The 23,058-nt window shown below is 46.3% G+C and overlaps 1 protein-coding gene across 4 annotated transcripts in view; it reads left to right on the forward strand.

The window, feature by feature from the left end:
* The window catches only part of si:dkey-195m11.11 (uncharacterized), a 37,258-nt gene that overhangs the window by 9,222 nt on the left and 4,978 nt on the right, over positions 1-23,058 (forward strand). For all 4 annotated transcript variants that reach the window (XM_060920235.1, XM_060920234.1, XM_060920233.1 and 1 more), the window contains 4 exons: positions 15,126-15,440; positions 15,520-15,825; positions 19,735-19,853; positions 19,935-20,112. In XM_060920235.1, the coding sequence (XP_060776218.1) occupies positions 15,126-15,440; positions 15,520-15,825; positions 19,735-19,853; positions 19,935-20,112 (918 nt within the window). The remainder of the gene's footprint in view (positions 1-15,125; positions 15,441-15,519; positions 15,826-19,734; positions 19,854-19,934; positions 20,113-23,058) is intronic.

A 23,058-nucleotide genomic window follows, 5' to 3' on the forward strand; every position in this document is an offset into this window, starting at 1 on the left:
GCCCGACTTCATTCTCCCTGTTAGTGGCAGAGAACAGCCTGGACAGTGCGTCAGGTTTGGTGTTCTTGGAGCCGGGACGGTACGAGAGGGTGAAGTCAAACCGACTGAAAAACAGGGCCCACCTAGCCTGTCGAGGGTTCAGTCTCTTGGCTTGCTGGAGGTACTCCAGGTTCTTGTGGTCAGTCCAAACCAGGAATGGATGTTGCGCTCCCTCCAGCCAGTGCCTCCACTCCTCAAGGGCCAGTTTGACCGCTAGCAGTTCTCGATCCCCCACATCGTACCGGGACTCCGCAGGACTCAGGCGGTGGGAGAAGTAAGCGCAGGGGTGCAGCTTTCCTTCCGAATGTTGAGAGAGTACCGCGCCGACACCACTGTCCGAGGCATCCACCTCCACGATGAATGGTTGGGAGGTGTCCGGGAGGACCAGAATGGGTGCCGTGCAGAAGCGGGCCTTGAGGTCTTTGAACGCCTTTTCTGCCTGAGGAGACCAGCCATAAGATCCACCTGTCCCTTTGGTGAGGTCTGACATGGGTGCTGCCACAGAACTGAAGTTCCTGATGAACTTGCGGTAGAAGTTAGCGAATCCTAAGAACCGCTGAACCTCCTTAACGGACTTGGGAGTAGGCCAGTCCCGGACGGCCAGGGTCTTGGCAGGGTCCATTTGGAGTTGGCCTGTCCGTACAATAAATCCCAGAAAGGAGACCTCGGGAACATGAAATTCGCATTTCTGGGCCTTGGCAAACAGATTGTTCTGTAGCAGCCTCTGGAGAACCTGGCGGACATGGTGGTGGTGCTCCTGCACGGTCTTGGAAAAGATAAGGATGTCATCGAGGTAGACAAAGACGTACAGGTTAATCATGTCCCTTAAGACGTCGTTGATTAGGGCCTGAAAAACAGCTGGTGCGTTGGTGAGTCCGAAGGGCATCACCTGGTATTCGTAGTGCCCAGACGGGGTGTTAAAGGCAGTCTTCCACTCGTCTCCCTGTCGGATACGGATGAGGTGGTATGCGTTCCATAGGTCCAACTTGGTGAAGATGGTGGCGCCTTGGAGCAGGTCGAAAGCAGTGGACATCAGCGGAAGGGGATATCGGTTGCGCACAGTGATCTTGTTCAGGCCCCTGTAGTCAATACATGGTCGAAGCCCCCCATCCTTCTTGCTGACAAAGAAGAAGCCGGCACCAGCAGGTGAGGTGGAGGGTCGAATGAACCCAGAGACCAGGGCGTCTTTGAGGTATTCCTCCATAGCCTTGCGTTCTGGCTGAGAGAGGGAAAACAGTCTGCCACGAGGAGGGGTAGTCCCAGGGAGCAAGTCGATGGCACAGTCGTAGGCCCGGTGCGGAGGAAGAACGGCGGCCCTGCTCTTGCTGAATACCTCCTTGAGATCCCAGTACTCTGTGGGAACTTGAGATAACTCGGTGAGATCAGGGGGCTCGGCAGGAGACACAGGAGAGCTAGAGAGCAGACAAGAGGCCTGGCATGCAGGGCCCCATTCCACAACCTGGCTTGTTACCCAGTCTATGCGAGGGTTGTGGCGAGTAAGCCAAGGAAGGCCTAGAATAACTGGGAACTCAGGTGAAGGAATCAGGTGCAGGGATATTTCTTCCTTGTGACCTTGAGACTGGAGGAAGACTGGAGAAGTAACTTGGGTGACTCTTCCATCACCTAACGCTTGGCCATCGAGGGCAGACACAGACAGTGGGACTTCAAGAGGTGCAGTAGGTATATTGATGCTTTGGGCGAAGTGAATATCCATAAAGTTCCCAGCCGCCCCTGAGTCTATCAAAGCTTGACAAGAGTGGACAGACTCACCCCAGGAGATGGAGACCGGGATGTAGATTCCTTGGCCAGGGAGTCCGGGAGAGAGGGTAGGCCCCGTCACAACCCTCCCTCGGCTGGACGGGGCGGTCCTTTTCCCAAGAGTTCGGGACATGATGCTCGGAAGTGACCAGGCTTGCCACAGTAGATGCAGCACTTGTCCCTCCTTCTGCGCTCCCTCTCAGATGCGGAGAGGCGAGTACGACCCACTTGCATGGGTTCTGGACAGTCACTGAAGGAGGTAGACGGTCTCCAGGTAGAGGTAGGGAGGCTGGGGGGGCTCAAGGCTTGGTGGCGTTCTCTCATCCTGTTGTCCAGACGAATAGCATGTGAGATGAGGGTTTCGAGGTCACTTGGGCATCCAATAGAGGCCAGACCGTCCTTGATGGGGTCAGACAGACCATGGTGGAAGGCTGACACCAGGGCAGTCTCGTTCCATCCACTTACTGCTGCGAGTGTTCGGAACGAGATGGCGTAATCTGCGACGCTTCCTCCTTGCCGGATGGACATGAGCTTTCGGGCTGCGTCGGTACTGATGTCTGCCTGATCGAAGACCCAAAGCATCTCTTCAGAAAACAGCTGGAAATCAAAGCACTCAGGTCCCTGTCTTTGCCAGATAGCAATAGCCCAGGCTCGCGCCTTACCAGCTAATAAGGTGATCACAAAGGCAATCTTGCGGCGATCCGTAGTGTAGGTGGTAGGCTGAAGCTCAAAGGTGAGTTGACACTGGGTAAGGAACTCTCGGCACTCACTGTGCTTGCCGTCATACCTCTGTGGTGCAGGAAGGCTGGGTTCGCGAGGTGAAGAAGGCAGCATGGCAGGAGGCACTGGAGCAGGAGCTGGATCAGGAACTGGATCAGGAGATGCAGGCAGAGATGTCAGCTGTGCCAGGGTTTTCCCAATTTGCTGAAGCAGTTCCTCGTGGCGAGCAAGGGCCTCACGTTGGCTGGTGAGCGTACGTCCATGAGCGTCCATGGTCGCTCCGAAGCGTGTCAAAGCTGCCATAATTCCCTGAAGGTTGGCCGGGTAGACAGTTGAAGCAGCCTCTGCTGAGTCGGTCATGACGGAGTCTTTCTGTTAGGGTTTTGCTGGGATTCGAACCTGGTTCGTTGGTGTGATGATCCAGCAAACCCCCACTAGGCCACCAGGGGAATGACTCAAATGCAGAGGCGTGAGGCGGAAGTAGAAAAAGTAACAAAAGGTTTATTTATACTATGTACACTATATACAATCCAAGGCAAAACAAAAAAAACAAAAACAAAGAGTATAATTCAAAAAGAAAAAGGCAAAAATGCAAAAGCTCAGAAGATCCACAAAACACAGTACAAAGGAAACTGGAGATAAACATAACAGCACAAAGACTCCGTGACAAGAGGACTGAACTCAGGGGTATAAATACACAAACTAATTAAGGACACAGGTGAAGATAATTAGGACTAACAGGCAATTAACAAAAAAAAACACAAAACACAGGAACAGTGGCGGCCTCTAGAGGCCAAAATAAATATGACACGAAAAGGAAATAACAGCGGCCTCTAGAGGCCAAAACAGTCCAAGTCCTAACAGAAAGGACCTTGCTGGCCACTGGGCTCCAACCCAGAACCTTCTTGCTGTGAGGCGACAGTGCTAACCACTACACCACCGTGCCACCTAGGCGGTGTGTAGGACTGGTAATTACTAACACTGGTATGGTGGAGGCACGCACAGGACCGAATCCATCAGAAAACAACTCAATGGGTTTCTTTATAATAATAATAATAATAATAATAATATGTTCAATTTATATAGCGCCTTTCTCAAAACCCAAGGTTGCTTTACAATAATAGGCAGAAAAAAAAAGTCCACCAAATAGGGGTCAGGATATCATTCCAGTGGTGTAGCAGCCACAGTCCCACCAAAAGGCACACGAAAACAAATCCCACATCTCCAGCACAGCCGCCGTGACGCTGCCAGCAACATTGATCAAACACCACGCCATGGATCCACAAAGCGAGCACAGAAGCACTGCCATGCAGAGCGCTGGTATGTCCCAAACCGCCTGCACAGTTGCTGTGATGCCACCGAGCAACATTGCTCGGAACATCATGCCAAGTACTAAAGCACAGAGCGCTGGACAACCACGATGTTAAAATGAGCAACGGGCTCACTGCAGTCCATAGCTGGGAGCACAGGCATCACCCACAGCGATCCAAGGCCTGGACGGAACCGACGCCCAAAACTGGGTCCAGAGCTACACCACAACCGGCGGACTAAAACACTCAAACAAACACCAAACACAGAAAAAAGAAAAAAATTAGAATAAAAAAAGGAGAGAAAATAAAATAAAAAAGCTCCGGTATGTATCCACACTCTACGCCTATGGGGCTCTGCAGGAGCTCTGCTATAGCAATTACACAAACAGACAACATACTGTAAGTTCAGGCTACATGGAACCATACACTCACCGGCCACTTTAACAGGAACTTGTTGTTGTTGTTGATTCTTAGATCCCTTTTCTTGGCTGCAGGAGTGGAACCCAATGTGTTCTTCTGCTTTCTGTTACATGCTGAGATGCTTTTCTGTTCACCATGGTTGTAAAGAGTGATTATATGAGTTACTATATCCTTCCTGGCAGAACAGCTCGAATTACAAAATGTCCATTTTCCTCTGACCCTCTTGTATCAACAAGGCATTTGTTTCCACCCACAGAACTGTCACTCGCTCACATGATCTTTTTTTGTTTTCCGCACCATTCTGTGTAAACTCTAGAGACTGTTGTGTGTGAAAACCCCAGGAGATCAGCAGCTTCTGAAATACTCAAACCATCTCAAACCAGGCGGCACGGTGGTGTAGTGGTTAGCGCTGTCGCCTCACAGCAAGAAGGTCCGGGTTCGAGCCCCGTGGCCGGCGAGGGCCTTTCTGTGTGGAGTTTGCATGTTCTCCCCGTGTCCGCGTGGGTTTCCTCCGGGTGCTCCGGTTTCCCCCACAGTCCAAAGACATGCAGGTTAGGTTAACTGGTGACTCTAAATTGAGCGTAGGTGTGAATGTGAGTGTGAATGGTTGTCTGTGTCTATGAGTCAGCCCTGTGATGACCTGGCGACTTGTCCAGGGTGTACCCCGCCTTTCGCCCGTAGTCAGCTGGGATAGGATCCAGCTTGCCTGTGACCCTGTAGAACAGGATAAAGCGGCTACAGATAATGAGATGAGATGAGATCTCAAACCATCTGGCTCAAACCAACACCCATGCCACAGTGAAAGAATGTCACACAGAAATTGAGATCACAATTTTTCCCATTCTGATGTTTGAACATTGTGAACATTAACTGAAGCTCTTGATTTGTATCTGCATGATTTTATGCATCAAGGGATCGACTGATTAGAGAACAGCATCAAACAGCAGGTGGATGTACTGTATGCATGGGTGTTCATAATAAAGTGGCCAGCAGTGTTGCCAGATACTGCTGACGTTTTCCAGCCCAAAATACATTCAAAACCTGCCAAAATACACTTGAAAAGGCCCAATTGAGCAGGAAACCGCCCAATCTGGCAACACTGGTGGCCAGTGAGTGTATATATAAATATCCTGTAGGTACATGCACAAGCTTGTGGTTTTTATTTGGAGCCTAGATGTGCTCTTGGCATTACGTTTATCTATATTAAATTACATTTTATTTACTCAAATAAGGGCTTTTTATATTATAGTATATGCATATGCATAAATTTGCATACTAAATCAAAACATCGTGTTTATTAGTCAGTAGATTTATGATATTTATTTCACTGAGACTCTAAAGAGAACTCTTTGACAGAAAAGTTTGTTGGAAAATCATTTATTTATCGTTTAATTGAGAAAACACTATGCACTGTTTCTTTTATGGCTTTTTTTTCAGTACTACATGAAACAAATCCAACAACATAAACTAAAGTCACAGTAATTTACACTAGCTGTTACAAACCAGGATGTCTGATCATCGTACCCTATACCGGTAGATCCGGAACGGTAAGAGATAGCGAACAACGCTTGGTGAGAAAAAGTTGCGCCCTGCCACCCTGAACAAAATTAAAAAAAAAAAAAAACTGATTGAAAAAATAATGAAAATTGACAGAGTTATAGGTGATTGAAAAATATCCTGTTTTTATGGATCATTTCGGATCAGTGATCCAGATCAGCACCAAAAGTCATAGCAACGTCATTCAGCCCAGAGTTATTCTTCATTTGAAATTTGGTGATGATTGGTTGAAAACTGAGGGAGAAATAGTGTCCTAAAAAACTTTAGGATAATAATAATAAGAAGAGGAGAAAGAAGAAGAAGAGAAGAAAAAGTAAAAAGCTCCTGAGTAAAAGTAAGAATGTGTGCCAGTGCTTCTAGTGCAAATTAACAATCAACATTTTCTGCAGGATACTTCTAATTAGTGATAAGAATGAAAATGTAAAAAAAAAAAAATCTAAAACATTGTGTAAAATCGTATATGCAATGCTGTGTTACTCGACAGATTGAACCTTTATGGATGCAAAAGTTTCTCTAACTGTAATTTTCAGAAAGCAAAAAATGATTTTTTTTTTTACTTCTGGAAAATTTACAGCAATGTTCATGATGTCATTCATACAAAAAATTACAGTGACAAACATTCCTGCTTTGTTTTTTTTTTTTGCAATTTCAATCAAACAAAGCATTAAAGGGGCCGACTCACCTTTCCTACAAGCCGGTTCATTGTTTGTGACTGCTACGCTGTTAGCTCTCTGTGCAAAACCTCTGCAAATTCACTGTTAGTGATTCCGTCGAAATCCATCTCCATTCACCATTTTCTTCATCGATGTGTCATATGTGGAAGTTTTGAATAGATGATATGTGCCTGATATTTTCTTTCCTTCATGGTCATCATGAACCTTGAGTTGGCCTACTGGTTAACATGTCCACCTCTTGACTGGGAGATCGTGAGTTCTACTTGCAGTGTGAGTGGGGTGTTAGGGTTTTGCTGGGATTCAGACCTGGTTCGCTGGTGTGATAATCCAGCAAACCCCCACTAGGCCACCAGGGGGATGACTCAAGTGCAGAGGCGTGAGGCGGAAGTAGAAAAGTATCAAAAAGTTTATTTACAAAATGTACAATCCACGGCAAAAAACAAAAGTAATCCAAAAGCTCAGAAAATAAAGGGAAAATAAAAAATATCCAAAAGTTCAAAGTCCAAAAATAAGAAAAGAAAAGGCAAAAATGCAAACGCTCAGAAGAGCTCAAAAATGGTACAAACAAAATTCAAAAAGGCCCAAAAAGAAAGCAAAGTACAAAAACCACAAAGACACAGGCAAGGAACATGGAACAAAGGGAACTAGCACTAACAGGCATAGCATAGGAAAAAGACTCCATGACAAGGGAACAAACAGAGGGGTATTTATACACACACTAATTAAGGAACAGGGCGGGGCAGGAAACAGGCAATGAAGACAAACACAAAAACACAGTGGCGGCCTCTAGAGGCCAAAACAAACATGACAAGATGGAAATAACAGCGGCCTCGAGAGGCCAAAACAGTCCCAGTCCTAACAGGACCCCCCCCCTCTAGGAGCGTCTCCTGACGTTCCCAGGGTGATCCGGATGGGCCGAATGGAAGTCCTGGCATAGTCCTTTATCTAGAATGTCCCGGGCAGGGACCCAACAGCATTCCTCAGGGCCATAGCCCTCCCAATCTACTAGATATTGAAGCCCGCCGCGGACCCTGTGGGAGTCAAGCAGGCGATGCACGGTGAACAAAGTCTGACCCTGGAAGATGCGGGGGGGGTGGGGGGTTCCTAGGGGCAGGGGCATACGTGGACGTAAGTACGGGCCGCAACAGGGAAACATGGAATGTGGGGTTGATCCTCAGAGTCCGGGGCAACTGGAGCCGGTAGGCGACAGGGTTCACCCTGCGCACCACTTTGAAGGGGCCAGTGTAGCGAGGAGCAAGCTTGCGGTTGGTTCTCCACCCGCAGCGGAAGGTCCTTAGTGGACAGCCAAACCTGCTGCCCAGGGCGGAAGGCGTGGGCAGGTCTTCTATGGCGGTTGGCCGGAGTCTGGTTGGTTCTGGAGGTCTGGATGAGGGTCTTCCTGACCTTGCTCCAGGTCTTGCGACACCGTCTCACATATTGGTTGACCGAGGGCACCCCCGCGTCCTCCTCCTGGTCCGGGAACAGAGGTGGCTGGAACCCGAATTGGCACTGGAATGGCGACAGCTTGGTGGCCGATGACTGCAGGGTGTTGTGGGCGTACTCTGCCCATGGCAGCCAGGTGCTCCACGATGTCGGGTTATCCATAGCCAGGCCTCGCAGGGTGGTTTCCAGGTCCTGGTTGAGCCTCTCCGTCTGGCCATTGGACTGTGGGTGGAACCCAGAGGAGAGGCTGGCAGTGGCTCCGATGACCTTGCAGAACCCGTGCCACACTCGGGAGGAGAACTGGGGCCCTCGGTCTGAGACGATGTCCTGCGGGAGACCAAAGACTCGGAAGACATGAGTGAATAATAGCTTAGCAGTTTCAAGAGCAGAAGGGAGCTTGCACAGTGGTAAAAAGCGGCAGGCCTTGGAGAATCTGTCAACTATGACCAATATGACAGTGTTACCTTGTGACTCGGGGAGACCCGTGATGAAGTCGACTGCCACGTGGGACCAGGGACGCCGGGGAATGGTCAGAGGATGCAGGAGACCCTGGGGGTGCTGTCGTGGGTTCTTGCTTCTGGTGCACACTTCGCAGGAAAGGACGAATGACCTCACTTCCTTCTCCATGCTAGGCCACCAGAAGCGCCTTCTCAAAAAGTCCAGGGTCCTTCGAGCTCCCGGGTGGGCGGTGAGAGGGGACGAGTGACCCCACTGGAGAACCTTGGCCCGGGCTTGATGCAGGACGTACAAGAGGCCCGGTGGCCCCGTCCCAGGACCGGGGTCCTGGCGTTGGGCTCGTCAGACGGCCTCCTCAATACCCCAGCAGACAGGGGCCACAATCCGGGACACAGGGATAATAGGCCCAACTTCACTCTCCCTGTTAGTGGCAGAGAACAGCCTGGACAGTGCGTCAGGTTTGGTGTTCTTGGAGCCGGGGCGGTACGATAGGGTGAAGTCAAACCGACTGAAAAACAAGGCCCACCTAGCCTGTCGTGGGTTCAGTCTCTTGGCTTGCTGGAGGTACTCCAGGTTCTTGTGGTCCGTCCAAACCAGGAATGGATGTTGCGCTCCCTCCAGCCAGTGCCTCCACTCCTCAAGGGCCAGTTTGACTGCTAGCAGTTCTCGATCCCCCACATCGTACCGGGACTCCGCAGGACTCAGGCGGTGGGAGAAGTATGCGCAGGGGTGCAGCTTTCCTTCCGAACATTGAGAGAGCACCGCGCCGACACCACTGTCCGAGGCGTCCACCTCCACGATGAATGGTTGGGAGGTGTCCGGGAGGACCAGAATGGGTGCCGTGCAGAAGCGGTGCTTGAGATCTTTGAACGCCTTTTCCGCCTGAGGAGACCAGACATAAGATCCACCTGTCCCTATGGTGAGGTCCGACATGGGTGCTGCTACAGAACTAAAGTTCCTGATAAACTTGCGGTAGAAGTTAGCAAATCCTAAGAACCGCTGAACCTCTTTGACGGACTTGGGAGTGGGCCAGTCCCGGACGGCCAGGGTCTTGGCTGGGTCCATTTGGAGTTGGCCTGTCCATACAATAAAACCCAGAAAGGAGACCTCGGGAACATGAAATTCGCACTTCTGGGCCTTGGCGAACAGATTGTTCTATAGCAGCCTCTGGAGAACCTGGCGGACATGATGGCAGTGCTCCTGCACGGTCTTGGAAAAGATAAGGATGTCATCGAGGTAGACAAAAACGTACAGGTTAATCATGTCCCTCAAGACGTCGTTGATTAGGGCCTGAAAAACAGCTGGTGCGTTGGTGAGTCCGAAGGGCATCACCTGGTATTCGTAGTGCCCAGACGGGGTGTTAAAGGCAGTCTTCCACTCGTCTCCCTGTCGGATACGGATGAGGTGGTATGCGTTCCGTAGGTCCAACTTGGTGAAGATGGTGGCGCCTTGGAGCAGGTCGAATGCTGTGGACATCAGCAGAAGGGGATATCGGTTGCACACAGTGATCTTGTTCAGGCCCCTGTAGTCAATACATGGTCGGAGCCCCCCATCCTTCTTGCCGACAAAGAAGAAGCCGGCACCAGCAGGTGAGGTGGAGGGTCAAATGAACCCAGAGACCAGGGCGTCTTTGAGGTATTCCTCCATGGCCTTGCGTTCTGGCTGAGAGAGGGAAAACAGTCTGCCATGAGGAGGGGTAGTCCCAGGGAGCAAGTCGATGGCACAGTCATAGGCCCGGTGCAGAGGAAGAACGGCGGCCCTGCTTTTGCTGAATATCTCCTTCAAATCCCAGTACTCTGTGGGAACTTGAGATAGCTCGGTGAGATCAGGGGGCTCGGCAGGAGACACAGGAGAGCTAGAGAGCAGACAAGAGGCATGGCACGCAGGGCCCCATTCCACAACCTGGCTTGTTACCCAGTCTATGTGAGGGTTGTGGCGGGTAAGCCAAGGAAGACCTAGAATCACTGGGAACTCTGGTGAATCAATCAATCAATCAAGTTTATTTGTACAGCGCTTTTAACAATAAACATTGTCGCAAAGCAGCTTTACAGAATTTGAACGACTTAAAACATGAGCTAATTTTATCCCTAATCTATCCCCAATGAGCAAGCCTGTGGCGACGGTGGCAAGGAAAAACTCCCTCAGACGACATGAGGAAGAAACCTCGAGAGGAACCAGACTCAAAAGGGAACCCATCCTCATTTGGGCAACAACAGACAGCCTGACTATAATATTAACAGTTTTAACAGGTATAACCCTCAACTGTCCTCATGGGGCCGTCCTTCACAGGAGTGGGGCGATAAAACTCCGACCAGACACAGGGCACCAGGATGGATCAAGCAGGTCCGAGGGGCAGAAGAGGCCAGCATCTCAATCCCAGGATCAACATGTAACTCAGAGGGACAGATTGGGGGGGGGGGGGGGGAAGAGAGAGAGAGAAAGAAAACATGTTGTTAGGTATGCCCTAAAAATGACAAGTATTAAATCTGTGTGGTAGGCTCGCAGAGACAAGAGTCTTTACATCAGGCATGACACACAATGGCATGTTAATATGGTAAAAAAATATATCATGACCTGCTCTGGCTGGATGCTAGATTGGGTGATGGGAGCACACTCCTCAGCAATGATGAGATGCAGATGGGACCCTTAGGCCTGGCCAAGACAATTCAGTTACATTTCACCGGGTCTGGGACATGCGACAGAATGTCTGACGGCCGATTCCCTGCAGGCTACGATAGCCAGTCGAGGTCCCCACCGTCTCCACCAAAAGATTTCCTGTTGACTCCATGTAACTCAGAGGGACAGATTTGGAGTGGGGGGGGGAGAGAAAGAAAACACAGGTGGTTAGGTATGCCCAATGTCACCTGAATAAGTAGGAACAGTATACATATTGCACCGAGTACAAGCAGGGACTCCGGCAACTAACTATGACAGCATAACTAAAAGGAGAGAGCCAGAAGGTAACACAGGCATGAGGGAGCCCCGGGACATAAAGCAGCCAGCCACTGCACCGTCAACAAACTCGAGTGAGCAAGCGAGTGGGGACTGACAGCATCCATACATCCCAGTTTACCAAAACACTCTATGTCTGAGGACCCTCCAGACCTACTCCTTTACCTCATAAACACCATTAACAAAAGGCTTGACTAAACAGATATGTTTTCAGCCTAGACTTAAATGCTGAGACTGTGTCTGATTCCCGAACATCCCTGTATCCCATACAGTTATATGAGAGAGGGTAGGCCCCGTCACAACCCTCCCTTGGCTGGACGGGGCGGTCCTTTTCCCGAGAGTTCGGGACATGATGCTCGGAAGTGACCAGGCTTGCCACAGTAGATGCAGCACTTGTCCCTCCTTCTGCGCTCCCTCTCAGATGCGGAGAGGTGAAGCAATCAGGTGCAGGGATATTTCTTCCTTGTGACCTTGAGACTGGAGAAGTTACTTGGGTGACTCTTCCGTCACCTAAGGCTTGGCCATCCAGGGCAGACACAGACAGTGGGAGTTCAAGAGGTGCAGTCGGGACATTGATACTTTGGGCGAAGTGAACATCCATAAAGTTTCCAGCCGCCCCGGAGTCTAACAAGGCTTGACAAGAGTGGACGGACTCACCCCAGGAGATGGAAACCGGGATGTAGATACCTTGGCCAGGAAGTCCTTGAGAGAGGGTAGGCCCCGTCACAACCCTCCCTTGGCTGGACGGGGCGGTCCTTTTCCCGAGAGTTCGGGACATGATGCTCGGAAGTGACCAGGCTTGCCACAGTAGATGCAGCACTTGTCCCTCCTTCTGCGCTCCCTCTCAGATGCGGAGAGGCGAGTACGACCCACTTGCATGGGTTCTGGACAGTCACTGGAGGAGGTAGACGGGCTCCAGGTAGAGGCAGGGAGGCCGGGGAGGCTCAGGACTTGGCGGCGTTCTCTCATCCTGTTGTCCAGACGAGTAGAATGTGAGATCAGGGTTTTGAGGTCACTTGGGCATCCGATAGAGGCCAGGCCATCTTTGATGGGGTCAGACAAACCATGGTGGAAGGCTGACACCAGGGCAGTCTCGTTCCATCCACTTACTGCTGCGAGCGTTCGGAACGAGATGGCGTAGTCTGCGATGCTTCCCCCTTGCCGGATGGACATGAGCTTTCTGGCTGCGTCTTTACTGATGTCTGCTTGATCGAAGACCCGAAGCATCTCCTCAGTAAACAGCTGGAAATCAGAGCACTCGGGTAACCTGTCTCTGCCAGATAGCAGTGGCCCAGGCCCACGCCTTACCAGCTAATAAGGTTATCACAAAGGCAATCTTGCGGCAATCCGTAGTGTAGGTGGTAGGCTGAAGCTCAAAGGTGAGTTGGCACTGGGTAAGGAACTCTCGACACTCACTGTGCTTGCCATCATACCTCTGTGGTGCAGGAAGGCTGGGTTCGCAAGGTGAAGAAGGCAGCATGGCAGGAGGCACTGGAGCAGGAGTGGATGGTGGAGCAGGAGCAGAATCAGGCGGAGGAGATGGGGGCAGAGAAGTCAGCTGTGCCAGGGTTTTCCCAATCTGCTGAAGCAGTACCTCGTGGCGAGCAAGGGTCTCACGTTGGCTTGCGAGAGTCCGTCCATGAGTGTCCATGGTGGATCCGAGGCATGTTAACATAGCCATCATTCCCTGAAGGTTGGCCGGGTAGACAGATGAAGAAGCCTTTGTTGAGTCGGTCATGATGGAGTCTTTCTGTTAGGGTTTTGCTGGGATTCGAACCTGGTTCGCTGGTGTGATAATCCAGCAAACCCTCACTAGGCCACCAGGGGGATGACTCAAGTGCAGAGGCGTGAGGCGGAAGTAGAAAAGTATCAAAAAGTTTATTTACAAAATGTACAATCCACGGCAAAAAACAAAAGTAATCCAAAAGCTCAGAAGATAAAGGGAAAATAAAAAATATCCAAAAGTTCAAAGTCCAAAAATAAGAAAAGGCAAAAATGCAAACGCTCAGAAGATCTCAAAAATGGTACAAACAAAATTCAAAAAGGTCCAAAAAGAAAGCAAAGTACCAAAACCACAAAGACACAGGCAAGGAACATGGAACAAAGGGAACTAGCACTAACAGGCATAGCATAGGAAAAAGACTCCGTGACAAGGGGACAAACAGAGGGGTATTTATATACACACTAATTAAGGAACAGGGCGGGGCAGGAAACAGGCAATGAAGACAAACACAAAAACACAGTGGCGGCCTCTAGAGGCCAAAACAAACATGACAAGATGGAAATAACAGCGGCTTCTAGAGGCCAAAACAGTCCCAGTCCTAACATGGGGAGTCAAACTCTCACAGTTATCAGAGGACACCCCCCGTAACCCTAGCTGTATAGGCGAGAGGCTGAGGGCTATAGAAGCGGAGATCAGTGCCACCCAATGCACCTTATGGGCCTGGTTAGTACTGGGACGGGAGACTGCTTGTCGTGGGAAGGACTTTTACATGGTCAGCATGGTCACTGGCTGAGGCCGGTTCTGGTCCCTTATAACAGAATAACTATCCGACAACAGAATGGATCAGTCCGAAGAATTTAAAATATAACTACTTTGACAAAATATCTTCAATTTCACATTGCAATTTATGATCTGTAGCTTAAAGCGAGACGGCCTTTTGATTTCATAAAATCGGTGAAATTTAGTTCCGTCTGAAATGTGGTGATTGTGATATCTGTTTATTTCTGTAATATCTCACAAAATAGGCCATTCTGTGGCTGGGAAGTTATTTAATTTGAGGGGATTAAAGCAAATAATGTGCATGAAATCTCTCGCTTCATGCAGTCAAGCAGACAGAGGAAGTCCGTGTGCGCATGCGCAGGTTTACCTTCTTCTTCTTCTTCTTTTGGGTTTTACGGCAGCTGGCATCCACAGTGTTGCATTACTGCCATCTACAGGTTTCCCTTTGAGTGTGCACTGACAGTTCCATCATTCTGTCGCGAAACAAACAGCTGATCACACCGAGGTGCTCGCTGAGCGCCCATATTTATTAGTTTGGTTCTGCGTTTCCTTTCCTTCGTATATAACATAACATCTTTTCTTCTCGCTTTCCGTTACTGTAGTCGCTCTTTCACGTTTCATTCACACACTCTCATCCTCCATTTTTCTCTCCTGTTTCAAATTTGTATCCCACAATGCCTTGCGTGAACGGGGAAAGCCCACCACGTCATGCATGACGTAGTATCTTGAATTGGGTCATGGTGAAGCAGGAAAAAATAGCAGAGAATTTAGGGACATGTGGAGATAAATTCATTAATTGTTCTATTTAAAAAAAAAACTAATGAAATTGGAAGTCTGTGATTCGAATTCAGTAGCTTTTGGTCACTAAACAAAAATAATTGGGTGTCGGGGAAAATTCTTTTTATGACCTATACTTGAAAAATCTGAAAGGTAGTCTAGCTTTAAGATGTCGCAGGATTGTTATGGATTGTTTCTCAAACTGTGGAATATCCATGGATGCAAAAATGGCGACTCAATACTTGCTTGGTGCAGAGGTTTGTGGGAAGGCTTAGTCGCCCCTTTAACTCAGATCATGCAAACATCTTGGTAATGTTGGTGCATCTGAAAATGTTGTATGATTGTTCATGACTATTCTATAAAACAACAAGAACAAGTTCAGGAGCTATATGTTCTGATGACTATAACATCTAAAAACTCAGCTGTATATCAGAGGTTTAAATCTGATTAATTTGGATTTTAAATATGACAAAAGTTTCTTAAAAATGTCTCACCTTCTGTTCTTCTGTCTTCTAGCTGCTCTGTTTGACCCCATTTTGATTCTCTTTCCACCTGTGTTTCCTGTGGGGGCAAAGTACATCATGCAGTGTGAAACACCACAGACTGGCTACATAAACACCACATTGAACGTGTACGACCGTCTCCTTCCCATCAGCCCTGGCAAAGAGTCGTTCAGATATGTTGGATCACGAGATCTCGCTCCAGGGGAATGGGGAGCCTCAATCACGCGAAAAAACGCCGGAGAAACGTACGAGTTTATCTGTGAAATGGAAGTGTTCTTCAATGGAAGAACCTTGCGCTCCAGATCCAAACTCATTACAGCCATGCCAGGTACCAACACAGCTCCAAATCACACAGTGCATCAGTATAATTCATTAACATAGTCCTAACGAGTGCTTTTTTACTTCAGAGGAGCTCCCGGTTCGTCTGGTTCCCCCAAATTTTCGTTCAGGGACCTGTTATGGAAATGCAGTTGTCAAAGTGAGAGATGATTGGAGACCCTTTTGTTTTATGTCCAAAATCTCTAAGACTCCGGCTGACATCATTTGCAGAGAGCTTGGCTGTGGACGTGCGATATCCCATAACAGGCTTACTGATAAATCTCCAGATGCTATAGGAACACCAAACTGCACAGGAAATGAGAAGAAGATCGCAGAGTGTCCTTTCAGTTCAGCAGGTTTATGTGACCAAGGGACACTCAGCATCATCTGCTCAGGTTAGACACACACCAGGACACACTGAGGATGTGGCATCAACAGACTATATTCAATATTGCTAACATATTTATAAACATCGTGTGTTCTAGGACCATTTGGGGGGAAAAAATCCTTAAAGCTAATTTTCTCAGTGTTACAACCTGATTTTATGGAAATTTCTATGTAGTTGGAATACATTGGATTTTGTCAGAAAATGTAGAAACACTAACCTCACCCCCAGCCCTAACCATGCTTAACAGAACAGTTTTTAGGATTCCAGAAACAATTTTAACTTCATTATCTTTTCCAAAAAAACTTCCATAATTCTATATTTTTTGTTTAATACCTAATCCTAATCCTAACCTTAATCTTTGTAACTAGGCATGTTATGATTCACCCAGTTCATGATTTGATTTGATTCATAATATTGGATTCACTATTCAATTTCCCCACGATATTTTTGCAAAAAAAATTACATGTAGAAAATATATTATTACTAAAAAATGCAACACTTATTTCCTTATACTTTATCAACTTAAATATTCTTTTTCTTAAATGAAAAAAATCCTCTTGCTTCATTTTTTTAATAACCAACAATAATTATTTATTTAATTTGTAAAGGTTGAATTAAAGTATAATAACATTTACTAAAATATTCATTTTATTAAAAATGAAAAGCTTATTTTAAAAATGGCCCTTCATAAACGTTTTTGAACATTTGTACTTTATTTACTTCTCCTTTCTTTATCTTTCAGCGGTCTGTAAAAAGAGAGAGAGCACTGATATCTTGTTAAATCTGCTTGTACACAATCACACAGCAGTCCTTCCACATTTTACATCTGATTTTATTTTGTGTGTGTTTTTGTGGCATTAGAGCTGTATTACGTCTGCCTCCAGTGAAGTCACGTGTATTCCCATTATTGTATGTTATATAGAGCTGTCTAAACAATACAATTACAGCTCAGAAAACCTAAGCAATGACGCAACCTGATTATAATCACCATTCATTTTTTTAATTTAATCAATTCAAATCACTATAAATTTGTTTCAGGATATATCATTACATGCCTAAATGTTTGCATGAATAATTTTGGGCAAAAAGTTACAAATTAGCAAAAAAGTTATTTTATACTCAAATTTTTCTCAATAGTATTCTTCGTTTGCAACCATGTGACCAAAACTGCTTGCGTCAATGACCGCCACCATGTTGAAGGATATACAATCAAACAATATAGTGTCTGTAAACAGCATTCTAAGCAATAACATAACTTATTCGACTTATTTTAACTCACTCAATGGCTTTTCCAAGAGTTACATTTAGAAGCTTGTAGTCATTTCTCAGATCTATTTTTAAAACAATCATTTTGACTGCTTCAGAAGATCGAGATCTAACACACTATATAATATATTTAGTTCTAAACGAGCCCTCATCGGGCAACGAGGCTGCAGGGTGTGTGGTAGTGGATTGACATGAATCTTGTTCGATTGACTCTGTGATCGTTTGGGAAGATTCTTCAATAATCTTGCACTTCTTTTTGCACTCTGTAAGCTGAGCATTTCGAGCTACTGCTTTAGTACCATCTTTGATTTTGTTGTGGCCTGTATTTTATTTTGGAGCCCAGTCTGGATCCGTAAACTTGTAGAGGTCAGCTGGTTTCCCTAATGGACAGAAAAAGCAAAATAAAAGCATCATCATCAAAAATGATATACAGCTCTTTTTAAAACGAAATAATCATAGAAGCCTTTGATTGTCGGCTCACACACTCGATGATCACGGCGAGTTTCTGTACGACCAGACTATTAAACGATCCAGTATTTCTTATATATTGCAATCTTTCATTAATAACTCATTCGTAGCACTTACCATTGATAAACTGTTCACTGCAGACTCGTATGGTTTTTGCCTTCTCATCACTGAGATCAGCCCGGTTTATGTTGGACAGTCAGTGATGTCTACACTTCGTGGACAGCTCTCTTGGTTTTTCTCCTTGGTTATTTATAATTGCTGGAATTCTAATGAACTTATAAGTCCCCTTGTCTCGAATAGAGTTGTGCCCACATCCACTTACAGCACAAAGAGTCTGCATAGCGAAGAAACTAAAGGAATTCTTGAGCATAACAACCTCTCGGGTATATCTTCTGTAGTAAATGTGCATCACGTGAGTTTGTGTTTATCCTCCAATATGGCCCACTTCCGGTTCAAAGTCTCATGCATAATTAGCTATGATGTCATGTGCAAACGAAGAATAGCTGTATGAACTTTTGTTCTCGAAGTATCCAATCTGTTGAGTTTCCTTAGTGTTTTAAGAGTATTTGGAGATAACTTTTATAAATCATCATGAGTTGGCCTAGTGGTTAGTGTGTCTGCCTCTCGACCGGGAGATCACAAATTCTACTCCCGGTTGGGTCATACCAAAGACCATCATAAAAATGGTACCTACTGTCATCTGGCAAGGCACGCTGCCATACAGATGTGAGTAGGGAAGTCAAACTCTTGTGGTTACCAGAGGACCCCCCACACACACACACACACACACTGTAACCCTAGCTGTATAGAGGATGTGCAGTCACGTGACCCGTCTGTGTTTACTCTGCCATATTGGACGGCTTCAGGATTGTTTACCTTGCGCGAGCATAATGGATCCAGGGAGTAATCCCCAAGAAAATTCAGAAAATACCCCATCTACATCGCGCGATTACTTGTAAGTTTGTTCAGCATCTTGAAGGTGACGTGAGGCAGCGTTACGTGGAAAAGTGTTCCAGGTTGGGGATTGCAGATCCATACAACTTGCCGCAATCCTTGTTCAGGGAAATTCGGAGCTGTGGTGCCGGCGATTTGCCCGATCTGGCCTACCACGACATTTACAATTTTCTTGTTAATCGTGAATCGTGTTACACTGGCAAAGCCCTCAAAGCTTACAGGAGCCTGGAAGCTTATAAATATTTTGTTGCGGGATGGGTATCCCAACTATACCTCTGGAAGGTTCCGAAGAAGAATGTCTACTTGATAACCTCACGGGTAAGTGGCATTAAGACGTTTATCATAAAGAGACTATGCAGGACGTTTTATTGTAAGAATGTTCGAAATCTAAACTCAGTTCCAGATAATGACAGGGTTGTAAATATGTATGTTTTAAATATCACAAATCACCGCTATCTTTATCTGTGCAGAATTATTATTCAATATCAGATATAAATGTATAGGGGTCACAGATATGTCCAGCTTCTATATTCAAACAAATGAAAAAAATATTTTCTTGCACCTCTATGTGCCTAAAATAACATACATATTCTTTTTCAGTACTTTATACAATCTGATAGGAAGAACTTTATAAACAAGTTATGCATTTGTATGCATATTTTATTAAGAACATTAATATTACACGTCCATGTGAAAACCAGTTATATTTTTTTGATCACAACTTGGTGATAGGTGGTGCAGCGGACACCCATTTTGCGCGTCTCTCCTCGTCTGCGGGGAATCTATAAAATGACACGCCCTCCTTTTGGCCCTGTCTATTGGTACAACCAAATGCTGAACAAGATATAACCATTCTCGAAAGATCTACTCCCACACACTTGATAATTAGAACGGGTTCGTCTAAGTTCTATGCGCAGCCATGCCGTCCAAGATGGCAGATAAACAAATATCACGTGACCTTGTGACGTCACGTGCACGCTTTCTATAGGCGAGAGGCTGAGGGCTATAGAAACGGAGATCAGCACTGCACCCATGCGACTCAAAGAGCTGGTTAGTACTGGGACAGGAGACTGCCTGGGAAGACCAGATCCTGGCGTGGAAGGGACTTTGACTTTTATAAATATTCCAACTACATTACTCATTGTTATTGTATTGTATGTTTTGTGTTGTATGTTTAAAACAATCCCATTTCAGTACTTTCTGAATTTGTGCTCCTCCTGTCTGGCAGAGGCCTTTCCTCCTCCGAAGCTTTCTCTGTCCGAACGCAATACGGCTTCACATGTGTACATCAAGACTGAGGAGTCCGTGACCCTTGAATGCGCTTTTGAATCATCTGCAATTAATTCTGTAAGAAAGCTAGTTTTCCTCACAACATTTGATCAGGTCTCAGTATTCGCACAGTATAATATAAACAGATTCCTTTTCCAGGCTTACATCACCTTCACACACAACGGAAATGACCTTTACACCACCAGAACCCAACCAGGATACAAAGTGGAAAGGAGGTTATACAACCCAGTGACTGAGGGACAGTACGCCTGCTACGTACATACACTATCATCCAGCGAGGTCAGGACAGAAAACAGCAACGTGATAGGCATCTACAGTACGTACCATTTCCTCACTTCCTCCCATTTCACAGCAGCTTTTCTTTAACTGTGTTTGATACAGCAGGTGTTTATCAGGTTTCAACCCAATAACAACACAAAAGACCAGAAACTCACCCAAAACTTCAGGCAGTAGAAAAGAGAGCCTCAGACTTTGTGTGAGAAACATGTGTTTCTGAGATACACACCATTCACTCCATAATCCCTCTTTTCCTCATAGATACACTGTCAGCACGTTCACTTTTCCTTTGTTTGCAGAAAATTATTAGATTTAATTCAACTTAATGATTTGCTATAAAATAAGAGTGTGATATTTTTAAACCAATCCAATTAGGCATTAAAAATCTGTGCTCTGCCCCCAAGCATAGGCAGCATTACTCCTGTCCCAATGGGCCTCTATTGATTAGCTTTAAGGAGATTGAATCGAACACAACTGGACTTGGTTTTAAGTCTTTGAAAACGTTTCACCTCTCATCCAAGACCGTAGGTGCTAAAGAAGGCAACTGGACTTGCTTGAAATCCTTGAAGACGTTTCACCTTTCATCTGAAAGGCTTCTTCAGTTCTGTCTGACTAGTGGGGAGTTCCAGGTATTTATCCTCTACTGGACCAAAAGCAACCCTAAAGGCCAATTTATGCTGACAACGCAGTCCTCGCAGATGGCGTCGCAAATGGCGTCTGCATAGCCCCCCCCCCCTTCGCAGATGCTCTGTGCGCACCTCCCAAAAATTGTGACCACCGCAGAAGCCTCACAGACAGCGTCGCAGACAAGAGGGCTCTGATTGGTCCACTCTACATCCGCTGTACACGCACTTCCGCTTCCCTACTTTCCCGGTTTGGTTTGTTTTCACGACCGCCATTTTTAAAAACACGACTGAAGATGGAGCAGCACGAAGAGCGGTTGATCAAGGAAGTGAGGAAGTACGTACATCTATACGACTCCAGTTCTAGTCATTATAAGTAACCGGAGGATAAACACTCCACTAACCACACCCACCAACTACTCTTAGCGATTTCGCAACTTCGCGCCCCCTTGTGTTGTGGCAGTGAATAACATCGCGCACGCCTATTACTCCCCGCTCAACGATAAATTACAACTGTCTGCGAAAAGCTATCTGCGAAAGCCTTGTCGCAAGAGCATGCAGAGGCCCTAAGGAGAGTTGTTGAGGTCACATGGGTCGTTGACCCTCTCAGCCATCCTGTAGGTTGTTAGGGTCACTGGAGGCACCCTAGTGACCCTCTAGGCTGCTAACACCATTCACACCCAGCCTCCAGGATGATTGAGAGGATCAATGACCCATGTGACCTCAACTTTATCACACCCTGGAGCACTAAAGAAACAATGACGTCAGTGGTCTTGATAACAACTCCACAGAGGTTAAATACCTGGGTACTCACACCAGCTGGTCAGCCTAGCCCAGTCTAATCAGACAAGCTGATGAAATAAATTGATGACGCCTCTTGGATGAGAGGTGAAACGTCTTCAAAGACTTAAAACCAAGTCCAGTTCCATTCAATTCAATTTCCTTGAGGTAACCATGACCTGGATGAATGAGAATATTCACAGACAGGTCTATTGATTAGTGTTTGTTGCAGTTCCCATTTTGACCACTAGGTGCAATAATACTGTAACTTTATGAAGCTAAATGAGGCAGTGAACACGCTGCGGAAATCAACGGACATCAGCTCATCTCTCTCCAAAAGAACAATTCAAATTGGTGGTTACATGAATGAGGTAATTAATTTTTTTTTAAGTGGAATTTAATACATGTGGAGTCATGAATGTGAACTTTATGATGACAGATATTTGTTGAACAGCTCTGCTCCACCTGCCTCATAGACAAGCCAATACTGCAAATGAACAAATCAAAACATTAATCAAGTCTTCAGTTATACTTCTGTGGAAAAAGAAATGTTGTGTCTCACACACTGATAAAAAAACAGTTACACACAAAGTTCAGATTTCACATGCTGATACTGTATTTGTTCACCGCAGCACAAAAATCACCATTAAACGGTAAACTGAGAGCGTCATGTTGAACTCTCACTCTCCACCAGTCAAGATGATCTTAAAGGAACAGTCCACCGTACTTCCATAATGAAATATGCTCTTATCTGAATTGAGACGAGCTGCTCCGTACCTCTCCGAGCTTTGCGCGACCTTCCAGTCAGTCAGACGCAGTCAGACGCGCTGTCACTCCTGTTAGCAATGTAGCTAGGCTCAGTATGGCCAATGGTATTTTTTGGGGCTGTAGTTAGATGCGACCAAACTCTTCCGTGTTTTTCCTGTTTACATAGGTTTATATGAGCAGTGATATGAAACAAGTTCAGTTACACAAATTGAAACGTAGCGATTTTCTATGCTATGGAAAGTGCGCACTATAATGACAGGCGTACTAACACCTTCTGCGCGCTTCGGCAGTGCATTGATACGGAGCTCAGATATCAATGCGCTGCCGAAGCGCGCAGAAGGTGTTAGTACGCCTGTCATTATAGTGCGGACTTTCCATAGCATAGAAAATCGCTACGTTTCAATTTGTGTAACTGAACTTGTTTCATATCACTGCTCATATAAACCTATGTAAACAGGAAAAACGCGGAAGAGTTTGGTCGCATCTAACTACAGCCCCAAAAAATACCATTGGCCATACTGAGCCTAGCTACATTGCTAACAGGAGTGACAGCGCGTCTGACTGCGTCTGACTGACTGGGAGGTCGCGCAAAGCTCGGATAGGTACGGAGCAGCTCGTCTCAATTCAGATAAGAGCATATTTCATTATGGAAATACGGTGGACTGTTCCTTTAACTGCCAGGTCCAAAATATATATAACTAAACTATATTATAATATATTATATAGACAGGAGTGTTTTACTGGGAAATACGCCACTTGTGTTTCTCATCTGAGCTCCATCCGGGACATGGCGGACCATATATCTTCTATTGTAA

This window comes from Neoarius graeffei, chromosome 4 (genome assembly GCF_027579695.1).
Source record: "Neoarius graeffei isolate fNeoGra1 chromosome 4, fNeoGra1.pri, whole genome shotgun sequence".
In the NCBI taxonomy this organism is placed as follows: domain Eukaryota; kingdom Metazoa; phylum Chordata; class Actinopteri; order Siluriformes; family Ariidae; genus Neoarius; species Neoarius graeffei.